Here is an 18,354-nt window from a genome sequence, read left to right on the forward strand (position 1 = left end):
CATAAAACTGCTCTGGTGATTCTTGTAGATTCAGTCTCATGCCTTCTCTGGTTTCACAGGTTAAGATCTGAAAGTCCTCATTTAAGGGCAGTCTCGGAGGCCACGTCTCAGTTTTGGTGTCCCTGTTTCTGGGCCTCTGCTCTATCCAACCAGTGTCTGTCTTGAGATGTGTGTTTACCGGTTGTGAGGGGACAGCTGGGCAGGCTGTCCCACGCTGAGTCTGGGGGCTGCAGGTTGAGGGTCAATGACACCAGGTGTGGGGCTGCGTGCGTAACCGCCTCGTACGAGGAGTTATCATCAAATTCCTTCATGGCCACGCGCTCATTGCAAACATGTGGAAGGGTGAGGCTTCCCTCAACCCATCATGCAGCTTGGTTTAGTCTATAACAATTGATCCCTGCTCTGTTCTCTCCTTCCATTCTTCCCCATAAGTGATGGGGTAACACAGCTGGGCTCCAGGCCGGACTCAGCAAAGCCTCCTCTCCTTTAAGCTACATTCACAGAGAAGGAACGAGAATTCCAACCTCCACAAGCCTAAAGGTGAGGCTGAAGGAATTTCATGTCTGTTAGCTTCTGGAATCTGTGAAGAGGGACCAAGTGACAAACTGCAGGCCTGATGGCACCTCGTTGCTTTCAAAGCCAGGTTCTATTTCTTGTTTCTTTTTTTTTTTTTTTTAAGATTTTATTTATTTATTCATGAGACACACAGAGAGAGACAGAGACATAGGCAGAAGGAGGGGAGCCTGCTGTGGGACTCGATCCCAGGACTCCAGGATCACACCCTGAACCAAAGGCAGATGCTCAACTGCTGAGCCACCCAGGAATCCCCTATTTCTCGTTTTTAAAGTTGTCTTCTCGGAAACCTAAAAGCGTGTCTGTGTACGTTTGTTGTCTTGACATCTGGGGCCAACAGCTGAGTTCCTCACACAAAAATGCTGTCTGAAGGAGGCTGTGGGCCACACCAAAAGATTGTTAGGGTCTCGTTTAAAAGTAAAAGCAGAACTTGACTGAAACCCAGGGCAAGAGTTCTGAATTCTGATAGGGCTTTGTCCATATGGTTGATATTTGAGTCTCCACATGCTCACTGCTGGTCCTTATGTCAGGACCACATCTGCTTAAGAGTTAAAACAGGTGTCCTCTCCCCACCATAAACAGGATTTTCGGAGGCGATTCTGGGGTCCCCGTGTGGGCTCTGCGTAACAGAAACAGAACTCAGAGTACCGTGTAACTCCAGTTCGAAGGCCAGACATATCAAAAAAATAAAGACATCCAAGGGAACAAAGCCTCTTATGAATGTTGCTGAGAAAGAATAACAAAATAATAAAAAGCAAGGATACAGTAACAGTCAGTCCGTGTTTCGTGATCAGCATGACTCAATCTGTCTTCACGTGGTGCTGGTTTACATTTAAAGTGTAACTAGCTAAAAATAAGCCTCAAAATCCTAGATTTTCTGAAGTAGCAACACAGCCCTCACTTCAAATCGCACATCATTTCTGACATAAAAAAAAAGCAGCAGTTGAGGACGTAAGAGGCCTTTTCCTCCCCAAGTGTGGGCTCTGATCCCACAATGTCATCACTCATATTCCAGTCCAGAATTCCCTAGAAATTCTTCCAGCACTTTCTATCGGTTCTCCTGGCCTCTTGGTCCTAAGCTCATACGCTGTGTGGGTAGGCAGAACCAAGGTCCCCCAAAGATGTCTGCATCCTAAGCTGCTGAACCTCTGACTACACAAGAATGAGGGATTAAGGCTGCTAATCAGTTGGCCTTAAAATAAGGAAATCATTGTGGCAGATTGGATGAGCCCAATGTACTCACAAGTGTACTTAAATGTGGAAGAAGGAGGTTTAGAGATGTGATCACGGAAGCCGGGTCAGAGAGATGCTGTTTGGCTGAGTCTGAAGATGGAAAGAGGGGACTGCAAGGCAAGGAATGTGCGTGACCTCTAGGAGATGGGGTAAAAAGGAAACATTCTCTCTAGAGCTTCCAGAAAGGAAAGCTGATGGCCTGCCGATGACCCCTTGAATTTACTGAGGACAATGTTGGACTTCTGACCCCTAGAACTGTAAGATAGCAAATCTATGTCATGTTAAGCCACTAAACGTGCATTAATTTGTTATAGCAGCAATAGCAAACTGATACATCCCGTCGAGAAGCAGAGACAGCCTCACCTTGGGAATGCTACCTACCACAGCACTAGGACAGGCAGTGCCTTGGGCTTCTTTGGCAAGAAAACATATTCATTTACTTTTTTTTCCCAGTTAAACTCCAGCATGCAGCAGAGTGCTAAGCCTCAGAAAAGATGGTAGAAAATGGTGCAGCAACTTCTAAATTTGTGTGTGTGGTGGGGAGGAGGTACAGCTGGAGGGCAATGTGGCTCTATTGTTAGAAACTCCATCCCTTTTTAGCAAACCTGCATTAATATGATTTTAAAATCTGTCTTTTTCTGTTTCCCTGTTCTTTTCTCTTCAAAACATCCCTGTGTGCTTTGAACGTTTGGATAATCTTCTGAGATGATCTAAATCTAGAGAATTTCAGCTCCCAAATCATGCAGATTTTTGGACTATGCCTTGAACGTGATTCAGATAAGGTCGGATAATATTTAATACAGTACAGCAGCAAACAGTCCTGAATTAGAAGGTGAATAATTTATTTAGAATGCTAAGGCTTGCTTGGAATAGCTGATATAAGAATATTAATAGGTTCTACATGGAATTTTACAGGGGTTTGTTGTTGTTTGTGTGCTAATTTTGTTTTAATTGGAGGAAAAATAGCAAGAGATCCTCTGAGTAAAATTAATGTACATGGACCAAGAAAGCTTTTAGACAAAGATTTTCAGGATCCCCTTGGAGTGAGGACACAACTAAACTCCATGCTTACAGATAAATGAGGATGCATCAGGCTCTATTTCAGTCCCTTTGCCCCAAATGTCTGGGAAACCTGATTTCTTTACCAAGAACAAATCATGAATCATCAGACAAGATGAGCAGTGAGAAGCCCTGAAACCCGGTGTTGAGGTGTCATAGCATCTGAAGACCGTGCCAGAAAAAAGGATGGTCTGACCCATCAAATAAAATTAGAAATGGAACAGAAACACTTACCCTCATGTCTCCGTTCACAGTTTTCGGCGTGTGGTTGAATGCATGTGCAGGGTCCTTGTTGTACACTTTGAGGAGCGATCTGTCCTGAATATTCCTGGAATCAAACACATCAATGACTATGGCAGATGAAAGGAGCCTTACTTTGGCCATTCCCTTTGCCTGATCTCTGCAAGATCAGGTAAAAGACGTGAATAGACAATCCAACTGCCGTCTACTGTCAACTGGACAAAAAGTTCTTTCAACATAAAATCGGCAAAAATAAATAAGGAAGAGGAGAAAAGTGACTTCAGCTTTTCTTTCCTGTCTTTGCTCCACTGGAAAAAATACTTGTTTTCCCTGTGATCCTCCAGCCACAAATACAGGTGAACGTGGACTCCCTTTCCAGATTTAAGCAAGGAAAGCTAACACTTTTAGGGACTGTAAAGCTCCAATATTTACAATAGGTTCAAAAGGATTTGGTTAATATTTAAATATTTAATAGTTTACTTTGCCCAAACACCTGGTTTTCTGCTTATCTTATGAATGCACACAAAGGAAAATGGTTTTTCCTTCAAACGCTTTCGGCAAGGAACAGAGAATGTATTTGCGGTCCAGGAAAAAAAATACCACAAAGATCAAAACTACTGGTATCTTTGTAATGCCTTTCTTTTCCTCCCGTAGTGGCTATTAAAAATACTTGTGTACACACAAGCTAACTTACTGGATGTGTAGGGTGTTCAGAAGGAAGAGCAGCAGCTAGAACCTTCTGCTCTTCTGTTTCTCCTTCTGAGTCCAGCATGTAGAGCGCCGGAGTCCATCACACTGCGGCACAGGACAGAAGTCCCACATCTTGCTTGGAGCCTACCTTAAAATTATTTAAATGCATAGGAATGTCTGCGAAGTCCTCCTCCGCCCACATTCAGCTCTCATCGCAGAAGGGCCACCTGGGGCACTTGCAGCGCCATCTACGCTGTGTCCCTCCAGGGCCGGCGAGCTGAGCTCTGGGGAATGTGTGCACAAAGAGGCATTCCTTCCTCCCAGGTGCAGTGACACGTTCTGTGGGCTGATCGCAATCTCTGGGATTCCTGGGTTATGCTTTGTTTTAAATGAAGTGGAGGATTCTTGGGACTAGTCTTGCCTTCCTCCTTTAAATATCTGTCAGTAATTGCTTTGAAGCAATGACTAGCCCAAGCTTGCAGGGTTTCTCCAGACTTCAAGGAGCTCATTACAAGCTGGCGGAAGGGGGAGCATGCAGCCCTGGTTAGGTTACTATGAAGGCAAGAGCTCACAGAAGGTGGGGGGACACGGGGATCCACTGAAGGGAAACCCCACCCCCACGTGACAATATGAAAGCTGAAAACCTCAGCTGAGCCATGAAAAAAACTTTGTGTGATTCTAAAGGTATTTAAAATACATGAGGTTGGTTTATGATTAATTTAGAAACATGCTCATCCAAGATGAACCAACAGTAAAGGCCCAGATTGCGTTTACCATGGCAACATTTACAACACGGAACTTCAACCTAAATGCTCTATAGCACTTCCCTAAGGAAACACAGTGGTGAAATAGTTAAATGCTTAACAAATACACTCGCACTTCAAAAACACTGGATGTGAAAGGAAATCTACCTCTGGGCTCCAAAAATTAAAGCCATTGTCCTCAGTGGTGATCTACATGGTATATTTTGCAGGGGGAGAGGGAGAATGTATATAGTGTTGATGGTGAGAATTTATCGTACCATTCAAATAAAATATAATTGAGACATTTTATGCATATAAGCAAAGAGAGAATAATCCTTTGGAAAATTCAGACATAGGATCATCTAGCATAAACATATTCATCACCAAATAAAAACGCTTTATCCACTTAAATACTTTTAGGTCCAAGATCCCTGGGTGGCTCAGCAGTTTAGAGCCTGCCTTCGGCCCAGGGTGTAATCCTGGAGTCCTGGGATCGAGTCCCACATCGGGCTCCCTGCATGGAGCCTGCTTCTCTCTCTGCCTCTCTCTGTGTGTCTCTCATGAATAAATAAATAATCTTAAAAAAAATATTTAGGTCCATTTTTATAGGTAAATCAAAACACTGAAAAGTAAAATTATAGATAAACTTATAATTCAGTAACTTCCCCATCAAACATTTGAAATGAGATTTTTAAAGAATCACTTTCACAAATGTAAACATATTAAATGAAAATTGTTAATGTTTAAAGAAAGGATCTCTTCTTCTCTCAAACACTCTTCATCTATTTTATCAACTGATTTTGCATCAAGGAGAATCATCTCAATTTGAAAGTTGAGGGGACTGTTTCTTCTTTGTCTTCCCTCTCATTTCTTTCTCCCTCCTCGACTTCCTCACGACACTCCAGAAGAATGTGTAAAGGGAGCCCTAGCAGGAACACTTTGAGGTTTGGGAAAGGACCTAGAAAATCATGACTCATTGCAATTTAAAAATGCTTGCATGAAAAAAAAATTTTTTTAAATAAAAATAAAAATGCTTGCAGGGGCTGCAGGACAGTGGGGTACAACTGTTCCAAATAACTTCATCAGGCTTGAGCTCCATAGTCAAAAGTGGCTTTATGTCTTTTCGTACAGATTTAGTATTGCCATTTCTCTCCAGTCCTCTAACTGCAAAACATGGCAATTCAAGAACATTGCTATAAAAACACTACTTGGGATTATATGACCACAAACATGCTCCTTAGATACAATATGATTACTTCATATTTATGTTTACGCTCTATAAATTCGATTTTTTTTAGTGACAGGCTGATTAATAATTTATTTAAAAAAACGAACATGAATTTTCTGATACTCATGAATATTTAAACACATCTTTTAAAGGTAGCAAGGTTGTGCAATAGATGTAGCACTATACCTTAGGGCATGCATCAAACTTTGAAAGCCTTAAATGACTCATACACACCTTGGCACACGCCTAAATATGTCATTTGCAATCATCATTAGATATTTATCAGTTTACATTTGTTATGCACTAGAGGCATATTTTTAAAAGGTGGTTTCTATTAATTACATGATGGAGAAACAGGGCATCCTGCTCTCCCCATGGGGCAGGAACCCAAAAATCCACATTGTGGACGATCAATTGAGCAGGGAATATTCTGAGGGAATAAAAAACCTTCACAAATCATGTGGACAATCAGGTCTAGGGCCATGCCTGAAAATGAATTGGCTGTGTGATCTTGAATAAGTCTCTTAATTTTATGCATCTGAGCTTCTGGTCCCATAAAATAGAAGGGCTGAATTAGTTACTAAATAATTTTTTAAGTTCTAAAATGTCTAGGGCTTTACTAGTGACTCCTTGTTTGTGCTAATTTAAGTTCTAATTTGTCAGGCTCTTTGGCTGGGAGAGATCAGATGGGTCCCTTTCTCTCTGGACATACCACCACCACAGTAGATATGGATGCTTTTATTTCTGTGCCCCCTTCAATAGCATGAGTACACTGAGCCTCATTTGAGGACACATCCTCCTCGGGGCCCTGAAGAAAGCCCACCTAAAAAGTAAGATCCTTTGGTAAGGCCAACTATTTACGAAAAACATGGAGATAGAGAATGCTTCTATGCCTCTTTTCTTGTGGACAATAGCATAGGGTCTGCTGCTTCTGCTCTAACCTGCTGGTGTAAATAATGGCCCAATGGGATCATTGCCTAAAATGTTCATAGTCTCTGTGGGGGGAAAAGCACTTGAGAAAGAGCCAGGGAAGTTCCAGTCACAAGCATGGCCTTATGCTATTGATCAAGTCTTTCTAGCACCTTCTGGGCCTCACTTTCCCTAACTTTTAGATAAACAGGGGACTAGACTGTTTCTTATATTCTTTTCAGAGGTAATAGGCCAAGATCTAGGCGGGAGAAGTCTGTCCTCATCTTTGTAAACCAGACCTTATAAATGGATTATAGAAAACAGATAGTGAATTCACAGCTGGGTAAGGTGAACCTACTAGTTAGGGTAATAGTAGCCTTCATGGGGACACAGAAAGATTAGGACTCAGTAAAGCTGTAGCAATGCTAACTGCAGTATGGTGGACACACACACACACACACACACAACGTAACAACCTACCTTACATCGTTTAGTTCATAATAGACATTTCTGCTTTCATCTTTGATGTAAATGGCGACACTGGGCGATTCTAGCATCTTCATGGTGAGCTGCTGCGGAAAGGCACTTACGAAGAGAGCACGGATTGTGTCTGCACTTGTGATTTCATTCGGCATCCTGAGCTGCTTGGTTTCATCCCCATACTGGAGATAGAGAACCCCTGCATGCAAGATGAACACAGTCATCAGTCCCAGATCAAGATGCCCACAACACGCAGCAAAAGCTTAGCCATTTCTGTCTTACCACAGGCAGTAAGGGTTAGGACAAGCTTGGGAAGCATGTAATAGGAGATGTTTGTTTGGAATCTCCAAGGAATGCACTTTCTGGTTATCACACAAACATTCACTTTTATTCTTTGGAGTCCAGGCAGATGTTAAAGAGGCTAATTTTCAACTATTTGAAAACCAAAAGGACAAGAAGCTACTCTCTGGTAGCCTAAAGCAAAAAACAATACTTTATTCCCTTGAAAGGTATATTTGGGAATTTGACCCTGTAGGATGGTGTCTCTCATGTTTTTCATTAACTAACAACATAATCATTACAGCGAGGGGTAAGCTATATAGTTCACATCTTTATAATCCATTCAGAAACATTTTAAGGCTACAACATTACTGTGGCTCTAATACATATTTATTGAATGTTTATACCAAATGAAACTACAACAAGAAAAGAATCTGGCATTCCAATGCTTCAGAAAGAAAATGGAACAAGTCAGTTACACACAAAAAACAAACAAACAAACAAAAAAAAACAGAGGCATAAGATCAGAGAATTTTAGAGTTCTCAGGGCTCCAATGAACCATACCTCAAATTATTCATGCCCCTGTGGGGTGTGGTCTCTTCCCACATTGACTCTGGGCTTGGCCATGCGACTTGTTTTGACCAATTAGCATTAGCAAGTAAAGTGCAAAATGGAGACTTGGTAAGTGCTTACACACTAGACCTTGTCCTCATGATAAGTGTGGTCTTGGAGACTCACAGAACCAAGCTTCTGCGAATCCAACTGAACCACATGGGGAGGCCACATGAAGAAGAATGAAAGCCCTCACTGACGGCCCCCACTGAGCATCCATTCTACAGCCACCACCACTGGCCAGTCATGTGGGTGGCCCACCTTGGGAGGAGAACCCCCAGATCCAGGTGACCTGCCCCAGCTGCTGTCACATGGAGCAGAAATGGGGTGCCCCCTCTCAGCCCTGCCCAAAATACAGAACAAAGCAAACATGTAATTGTTGATTTAATTCACTGTTTATGGTCACTAGTTATTCAGAAATGTATAACTGAAACAGGGTATCAAAGATCCTGACATTTAATTTGAATCCACTTATGAGAATCTATTGAGGACAGACCAAGATTGCTCAAGTAGCCTTTGGCAGGAGAGACTCAAAAGAGAATAGAATATGGCTTCTGGTTACAATCAGGCAATTCATGCAACAAATTTGTCTTTAAGTCCTCCTGAAATTCCGTTAAAGTGAGAGTGAAGAATAAAAAAGCATAAGTCAAAGAATTAAGGGAATGAGAAAGGAAACAATACCAGACAAGAGAACACCCAACACCTACATCTTCAAGGGGAGAAATCCACATAAAACATGCAGGGCTAGGAAAGCTCCAGAAGCAAAGCCCCAGATCCCTCTGAGGGGAGAACTGCAGATTGAGCATGAGGCCTGACCGAACTTCCTTTTCTTTTTAAAGGTGCTGCAACCCGTTCAAAGCTTTCCTTCTGTCCCACTCAGCCAACTGACCCCCCATATCCATAATAGACTAAAGAGATAGAGTCAATCAGGCCGGATTCTAGCTCACACGGCACGGGGGAGGGTGGGCGAGGTGCCTCCTCACAAAATGCTTGCAAAGGGGTGACCCGCAGTCAAGAACCTGGAGGAACCTCTCTAGAAAAGCTGACTGGCCTGTGAGAAGAGACCAACAGATTTTTGAGAGTAATGATCAGGTTGTATATGGTCACTCCATTGCGAAACAGCCCAACCCATATATGAAAGCTTCCGGTTAGTATGACTGTGCCTCCCTCACACACTGGCCGATTACCCAGGATTTTTTTTTAGATTACCCGGGATTAACAGACATTTTCTACAAACCATTAACATGAAACACCAAAATAAACAGAAAAAAAGAAACTCAGAAAAGATGAGACAGTCCAAGAAAAGGGGAACATTTAGAGAGCAAGAGTCCACTCTGGGAATCGTGAGAGTAGGAATTAAAATTTCAAGGAGGAAGAAAAAGTTGATGAAATCTCAGAAAGTAGAGCAAAAAGACTATGGGACAGGAGACAGTGGAAAACAATAAGAAAACCAGAATCATGGGGCAACTGGGTGGCTCAGCAGTTGAGCATCTGCCTTCGGCTCAGGTAGTGATCCGGCGGTCCTGGGATCAAGTCCCACATCGGGCTCCCCACAGGGAGCCTGCTTCTCCCTCTGCCTATGTCTCTGCCTCTCTCTGTATCTCTCATGAGTAAATAAATAAAATCTTCCTTTTTAAAAGAAAAACAGTCATTTCAGAGCACCCCCAAGTCTTACGGGAACTGGGATAAAATGGAGATCAAGAAAAGCAAAAGTTTTACAGAAAGTATTATAAAAAACTTTCCCCCCAAACTGAAGGATCTGAAATCAGAGATTGAAAAAGTCTATGAAACACACAACACACTCACGCTTGTCATGGAGACATTCCAGCTGGCAGGGGGTAGCGGGGGCGGGTGGTGGTGTGGAAAACAGAAGGTCCTACAAGTTCCCAGAGAGTTGGGGAGAAAAGTCACAAACAAAGGAGCAGGAGTCAGAAAGGCATGAGCTTTCTCAACAGCAACCCAGAAACCAGAAGACAATAGAGAAATAGCTTTGAAAATCCAGAGGGCTATACTTTTGATCTAGATCTATATCCATCCAGACCATCCACCAGGTATTTAGGAGAGTTGGCTTCTCAGCAAGGCCTTCTCTCACCACCCTGTCAACATTTCAGCACCCATTCTCCCTAATACTTCATACCCCACCCTTGTTCCATTTCTATTCCTCAGCATTTTCCACATATAATTCATATTTTAACTCTTGCTATTGTTTATCATCATTTTTTTCCTTCTAGACTGTAAGTTTCAGGAGGTCAGGGATTCTTTTTAATGTTTTTGCTGTTGTCGTTCACTATGGTACCCTTAGGACCCATAGATACTACCTATTACGTAGCAGGCTTTCAATAAATGTTTGTTGAATAATGAAACAGTGAATGATTTATCAGTCATCCAATAGCAGTGTTCATTTGGGGGTCTATCTAAGCTACAAGAGCTTTTGCTACATGAAACAGCCTCATAACCTTATTCTCGATTTGTATACACATTGGAATTACTTTCTGAAGTGCTGTTTCCTTGATTGGAGTAGTCCTTTCACATTGAGCATAAGCAGCTGAATTTCCCCTCTCAGCTTCTTCAGGGAGCTAGTTTTTCCAAATATCCATGCTGTTACACATTCCTCAGGGTTCAGAAGAATCCTTTCAAGTCTGTCTCATCACAGATCTTGCAATTTTTCGCCCCAAACGGGAGACGTGAAGACTGTCCCATGTGATCAGTAACGCCACAGCAAAAGGCCAAAACCACTCTTGCGGCCTGGGCCCCGACCATGCCTGGGCGAGGCCCCTGCCAATGGGCCACTTATGGCCTCACTCCAGTCAAATATCACAGCCTCATTCACCCAAAGGGCCTGGTTTTCATTCCCACATCTGCATTCTGTACGTGTATGTGCTTGAAATAGAATTTGTAGGCTCTGAGTGAAAAAAAAAAAAAATTGGGCCCAAATTACGGTTACCTCAGGGTCTGGCTGGCGCAGCTGCCAGCTGGGTACACAGTCCAGTTATAGATCGTGAAAATCCGGAGAAGACGGGAAAGATGCCTTTACAAACAGAGGAGAATAGTCTTTTTACACTTGATTCAGTTTGCTTTCTCAATTCAGGAGAGGTATTTAGAAATGCTTAAACTCAGAAGGAAATCTCTTAATCTATCATGGCTGTTTATTGGCACAGTGATGAGGTTCAGTACGCTCTGGCATACCTTCCTAGCTCTGAGCTGCGTCGTCTGCTCCAGATTACTGGGAAAGTCTGAAGGACTTTGGACCATAAACTCCCTTTTTATGAAGAAGAGAAGAGGACAGGGAAATGCATTTATGGGACATCTGCTATGTGTCAGAAATGGTATGCACGGATTTCACTTAATCAGCCCTGCCTCTCGGGGCAGGTCGGTATTAGAAGCCCCATTTCACAGACAGGGAAAGCGAGGCTCAGAAGGTCCAAGTAACTTGCCTGAAGTAAAAGCTAGTAAACAGCTAACTAGCCTATATATCCCATTATGTTCATCCACAGACCCGAGGTTTTCTCCCTTGAAGCCTAGGGCCTCTGAAATCCTGCACTGAGCCACATCCATCTCCTCCACCATTCCTCTCTGGACGATCTTAGCTGTCCTCACACTTTTCGCCTGACCATCTGCTTGACAATGCTGAAGCATGACAGGGGGGCAGCTCAGAAAAAAGATTCCCATCTTAAGTCAACTTAAATGCAGACATGTGGTTAGAAACAGTCCACATGCTGAGAGGAGCGGGGGAAGGCACAGGGCTCTGGAAGCAGCAGAGTGTTGAAATGAACCTCACGACACTTGGAGCCATTCTAAGACGCCAGAATATTCAAGAGTTCTTTCCCCTCAATGGTCCTGCGGGGGCAATGTGGATTTTTCACCAAGAAGTCCTGGCCACATTTTATAAAAAGCAAAGTACACTCAGCAGGTCATGCTTGTACTAAACATCCTCAGGATCTTTTCAATCTCAGAATCAGTTCTAGGGGCACCTGAGTGGCTCAGTGGTTGAGCGTCTGCCTTTGGCTCAGGTCGTGATCTTGGGTCTTGGGATTGAGTCCCACACGGGGCTCCCTGTGGGGAGCCTGCTTGTCCCTCTGCCTGTGTCTCTGCCTCTCTCTGTGTCTCTCATGAATAAATACATAAAATCTTTTAAAAAAATATTTTAAAAAATCAGTCCAGAACATGGGACATCTCAAATATTTTTTATTTTGATATGGTATGCAAGGATTTTCACGCCATCGCCTTGCTTGGACAGAACGTTTGTGCCCCTCCCCCACCAATTCTTTTTTTTTTTAAAGATCATTTATTTATTTATTCATGAGAAACACAGATTGAGAGGCAGAGATATAAATGGGGGAGGGGGGGGAAGCAGGATCCATCCCTGCGTGGCGCAGCAGTTTGGCCCCTGCCTTTGGCCTAGGGCGTGATCCTGGGGACCCGGATCGAATCCCACATCGGGCTCCCGGTGCATGGAGCCTGCTTCTCCCTCTGCCTGTGTCTCTGCCTCTCTCTCTGTCTCTCTCTGTGTGACTATCATAAATAAATAATTAAAAAAAAAAAAAGATACTCAGTCTGCGGTGGGGTGCCTAGATGGCTCAGTCAGTTAAGTGTCCAACTCTTAATTTCAGCTCAGATCATGATCTCAAGTCCCATGTCTGGCTCTGTACTCAGCAGGGAGTCTGTTTCTCCCTCTCCTTCCACTTCTCCCCCTGCCCCTGCTCTCTCTCTAAAATAAATAAATCTTTTTTTTTTAAATAAATAAATCTTAAAAAAAAAAAAAAGATATTCAGTCTATGGTGATTTGTTCTAGCAAATGGACTAGTACAGCCCTCAGGCTCCTATTCCTGCCTTCCTATCTCAAACCATGCCACATTCCCATGGTACTACAGTTATACTGGAAATCTTATTGTTTTGTGAACTTAGCATCATATTTATGTTGCATGCTGTGCCACGACCTTGGGTGATCTTCCTACCAGTTTGCTTGCAGGCACACTACCATCTCTAAGCCATTTCCCCCAGTCGCTTCTCCATCACTTTTCCACTAAGAATTGAGGAATTAATTTTCTTACTTATGTGCTTATATGATGTTTTACTGAAATTGCAAGCATAGTTTTTATTTTTAATAAGAAAAACATAAATATGAAAATAGCTTTTTTATACTTGTAAAGTTGGGAAAGGTTTTTATAATACAATAAACAGTGTTGACAAGGGTCAGGAAAATGAATTTTCTCACATACCACTGTTGGGAAAGTAAACGGACACCATTTCTCTAAAGTGCTATTTATTTATATACGTTATAAGCCCCCCAAATTATAAATATGATTTGAGCCAGTAATTCCATTTCTATATATTTATGCACAAAGATATAATTATCAGGATGCTCAATAATGCATTACCTATAAGAATAATATGGGGGAATTCCAACATTAGGGGATTCATTTAATAAATCACTTAATAAATCTATTCATTGAACACTCTGCTGTTATTAAAAAGAATTCTAGAAGAATAAGAGAAAAACTATGTTTGTTAAGTGATAAAGCATACTATAAAACAGAAAGCAACTACATTTGCAAAAGTCTATTAATCACCTTGATGGCAGTGATGAATCCAGGTTTTATATCGTCTAAAGATTATACAGTTTTGAGGGACTGCTTTAGGAACCACAGTACAAAATTAGAAACATAAAATTCAGTTTGAAAGTTAATTATTTACTTATAGGGACTGAACCTTGGTTCTATCAGGCTCATGATAAATCTATCTATCTGATAACTGTACACCAAAATGACAAGAGTGGTTGTCTTAGGGTGGTAAGTTCATGTTTGATAACATTCTCTAAGATTTTCTGTACATTCTATTCTCCATTTCCTAAAAGAAGTATGCTTTGATTTGACCATTTGAAAAGATAACCCCCACTGTTCTAAAGAGACTGGTCAATTAGGGATTCTACTCAGTAAACTGAGTAATTTTTTTAAGCCAAAAGAGATGGGCCACAGGAGACTCCTCCTATAAAAACTTCCAGTGGAGTTGGAAGAAGGTAAATCGGCATCTGAAATGGGAAAGACATTGGTATTTAACATAAACAAAAAATAGTCCAGTATAGTTAACATACTGGAGTGCCCTTAAAGGGGTTGAGGTGGCGCCCATAGGGAAGCCTTCATCCATTCACTACATAAGCCCCTATGGTGTAAGACCAGGTCTTATACCAGGAATGGGACATACAATGGTAACCTGCTCATCACCCCTTGTGTTCTAACCCTTCCAAAGTTTTCACAATCGACACTGTTTTTTAGAAGTTAGCAATTCATACTTAACACCAGCTGACATTCCGTTTCAGACACAGCAGCGATTTCAAGACAAGTCTGCGTGTGTTCCTTGGAAAGCTCTAGCATGCCCTCAGATGTCAGTAACTTTTTCCGTCCCAGAGAAGACCCATGCTGCTATATCCCTTCCTATGGAGTAGCTTTTCAAGTAGGTGACAAAGCTGGATGGTGACATTGGCCTTGTGGGGACGAAGATGATAACAGAAAATTTATTCTTTAAAAGAAAGTCTAGATGCTCTTTATTTTTGGAATAACTGGACTCTCAGATTTCAGTATCTTTGTTTTGAGTAAACGCCAAATCTTTGCATTGGTATATGAAAATGATCATATCAATCAAACCTTTTTCTATTCCATTCAGATACTTGATATTTAAAGGCAACATGAGACTTTGTTAAGTCTTTTATCTAATTTATCTTCTAGTAGTTATAACTGAGGGATTATGGAGACTCTCAGAGAGCTCCCTAACAGAGAATCTTCATGAAAGGCTAAATATTTCCAGGAAAATAAATAGCAGTTTTGTGCCAAACTCTGACGTAGAATGTGCTTTAAAGGCTCATAATTGTGGAGCCATCTGTGGTAGCATTGTGGAAGAACATGTTAAAGCAATAAGTTTGTTAGAAGTTGAATATGATATGGTCTTGTCCCCTCAACAACCTGACAGACAACAGTCCTAGACAGAGATCCTGCTCGGGGGCACTCATTTTTGACACAAAGTCTTAGTAATGGCACCATTAGTGCTCAGCCTCTTAGCTCTGTTTTGTTCCAGACAAATTGGTACAGTTGGGACTCAAGGGATATGATAATACCATTGGAGTGAGCATCCCAAGGCATTTCTCTAAAAAAATGCCTTGAAGAATCTGTGGATGACTTTTGGAATGCAAATTGTGTTCAAGTCATGAATGCATCAGACGCTGATCTTTAGTACTGGGGCCCTATTCATTCCCAGTGTATCTTACTGGGAAAATTTTCTAACTTTGTTAGAAACTTGTCTGTAGGGACACCTGGGTGGCTCGGTGGCTGAGCATCTGCCTTTGGCTCAGGGCATGATCCCGGGGTTCTTGGATCAAGTCCCACCTCAGGCTCCCCATGAGGAGCCTGCTTCACCCTCTGCCTATGTCTCTGCCTCTCTCTCTGTGTTTCTCATGAACAAATAAATTTAAAAAAATTTTTTTTAAAGATTTTATTTATTTATTCATGAGAGACACACAGAGAGGCAGAGACACAGGCAGAGCAAGAAGTAGGCTCCACACAGGGAGCTCGATGTGGGACACTATCCAGGACCCCAGGACCCCGGGCCGAAGGCAGATGCCCAACTGCTGAGCCATCCAGCGATCCCAAAAAATTTTTAAAGAAAGAAAAAAAACAAAGAAACTTGTTTATGAAGAAGCTATAATGCAAAGTCACTACAGACCTTGTAGCAAAGTCAATGGAGTCAATAATCTAATCTTAAATGTCATTCAGCAATTGAGGCAGAAAATGTATGAAAATTCTGTGAGAAACACAATCGAGTATGCGCACAATAAACCGGAACTGGATTATCTCTTACACTTAAGGTGAGCAGTCAGCTAATTTAAACATTGCAAATGTCCAGGGCACCTGGGTGGCTCAGTAGTTGAGCATTTGCCTTCAACTCAGGTCATGATCCTGGGGTCCTGGGATTGAGTCCCACCATCAGGCTCCCTGCAGGGAATCTGCTTCTGTCTTTGCCTCTCTCTGTGTGTCTCTCATGAATAAATAAATAAAATCTTTAAATAAATAAATAAGTAAATAGATAAATAAATAAATAAAATACATCTTTATGTGTGTTCTGCTAGTATTAATCTGAATCACAGGAAACTAGTAAGAGGAAAAACTTCAACTTTAAATGCAAGTCCTTAAATAAAATACTAGCAAAACAAGCCTAGCAATGTGTGAAAAAAATCATGACCAAGAAGAATTTATCTCAGGAATATAAGGATGGTTTAACACTGGATAGTCTAGTCTTAACACAGCATGCATTAAGAAATAAGGAAAGGGATGCCTGGGTGGTTCAGTCAGTTAAGAGTCCAACTCTTGATTTCAGTTCAGGTCATGATCTCAGGGTCGTGAGATCAAGCCCTGAGTCATGCTCTGTGCTGAGCACAGGATCTGCTTGAGATTCTCTCTCTCCCTCTGCCCCTCCCTCTGTCTGTGCTCTCTGAAAATAAAGAAAAGAAGTAAGCAAAGAGAAACTATTCGATAATCTTGATAGTGTCACAAAAATGTGAAGGAAAATCCAAAATGCATGCATAAATTTAAAAATTTGAGAATTAAAGAGAACTTTCTTAACTTGGTGAAGGTATCCAACCAAAAACCTCAAAAAAAGGTAATGCTTCATGATGAAACATGAGAAGCATTCTCTTTAAACTAAGATCTTTTAGGGGCGCCTGGCTGGCTCAGTTGACAGAGTATTCAACTCTTGATCTCAAGCTGTAAGTTTGAGCCTCACGTTGGGTGTAGAGATGACTTAAAAATAAAATCTTTAAACTCAGATTTTTTTTTTTTACTATTGCTGCGTCTGAAGTCAGTCTCGCTAGCACAGTTAATACACGAACAAGAAATAAAAGGCATATGGATTAGAAGGGATAATCAGAACTGTGATTATTTTAGGTGATGTAACAGAGAGTCCATGGAAACCTGGAGACACGTTAGAACTAATAAGGATTCAATATGACTGAATGATATAAGATCAGTATCTAGAGTCAACAGCAATCTTAAATATTAGAAAAAAATAGAAAATGTAGTTTAATAAAAATATGTATAGCAATACTCTGGCAATTCCAAAGAGCAACAGTAAGAAGGAGTCCTTGCTCTACCAACTATTAACACTATTAAAAATGTTGTTTTGAAAAAAAAAATGTTGTTTTGGCACCAGGATAGAACAAAGAGCCTAGAAAAAGACACAGGTTTTATGAAAGCTTGACATTTGACAGAAGGGAGGGTACAAATCAGTGGAGAAACTATTGTTTAATAAGTGGTATCAGGAAAACTGGTTCTCCAAATAGAAAAAGTAAAAAACAAAACAAAACAAACAAAAACCCTTTCTTTACACCATAAGTAAAAATAAATTCCTGATGGTCTAAAGATCTGTGAGAAGTTAAAAGCTAGGAAATTTGAAAAACATACCAAAACATGGTACCTTCTCCTGGCAAAGCAGTATAGGGACTTCTAAAAGAAATAAAAACCAAAAGTCATAGAAGAAAAATACTGCTTAATGACACTACATTAAAATGAATATTTTTATTATAAAAGACATTATCAACCAAGAAGACAAACCACAGTCTGAGAGAAGTCATTTACAACTCACATGCTCTACCAATGATCGGTATTCAGAATAACTAAGGAATCTTATAAATCAATAAGAGAATAGAAAATGGCAATAATAGATATCCAAAGATGGACATAAAAAGGCAAGTCACAGAGGAAGAAGTACCAGCAGCCAATAACCATAAGGGTGCCCAACCTCACTCTTAATTACGGAAATAAAAATGGAAACCATGGCATACCATATCATACCCAACGGAGAGACAAAAAGTCCATAAACCCAATAACCTGAAGTATTGGCCAGCTCACAGAAACCACAGTCTGTTACTCATTGCTGGTGGAACACCCGGGAGAGCTGAAGATGCGCAACCCATCCCCCAGCTATTTCTTTAAATTATCCAACACAGATTAAAGTCTCAGATGTGAGCCCTTGTTCTAGGATATTCACTGCAACACCATTCCCACCAATTTGTTCTTGGTGGTTTATTCATATGATAGAACAGTAAACAGCACTTACAATGAATGAACTAGAACCAACTCTATCAACATGGATCAATCTCAAAACCATAATGTGAGAATGGACACAGGATGTTATAAAGGATACACGCAGTATGTTCCCATTGATGTTACGTTTTATGACACATACATGCTATTTATGAATACACCAGTAGAAGCACCAAAAGTTGCGTGGCAGTCACATCCCTCAGCTTCACCGTGTACTTA

General features: G+C 41.3%; 1 protein-coding gene across 14 annotated transcripts in view; it reads right to left on the reverse strand.

Moving 5' to 3' along the window:
- KIAA1217 (KIAA1217 ortholog) overlaps window positions 1–18,354 on the reverse strand; it is a 433,991-nt gene that overhangs the window by 87,437 nt on the left and 328,200 nt on the right. For 13 of the 14 annotated variants that reach the window (XM_077896782.1, XM_077896784.1, XM_077896783.1 and 10 more), the window contains 2 exons: window positions 7,156–7,354; window positions 3,100–3,193 (listed from right to left, as the gene is read on the reverse strand). In XM_077896782.1, the coding sequence (XP_077752908.1) occupies window positions 3,100–3,193; window positions 7,156–7,354 (293 nt within the window). Of the gene's footprint in view, window positions 1–3,099; window positions 3,194–3,799; window positions 4,124–7,155; window positions 7,355–18,354 lie in introns of those variants that run through there. The other variant, XM_077896793.1, reaches the window with a different exon arrangement.

This window comes from Canis aureus, chromosome 5, assembly GCF_053574225.1.
Source record: "Canis aureus isolate CA01 chromosome 5, VMU_Caureus_v.1.0, whole genome shotgun sequence".
Classification (NCBI taxonomy): Eukaryota; Metazoa; Chordata; class Mammalia; order Carnivora; family Canidae; genus Canis; species Canis aureus.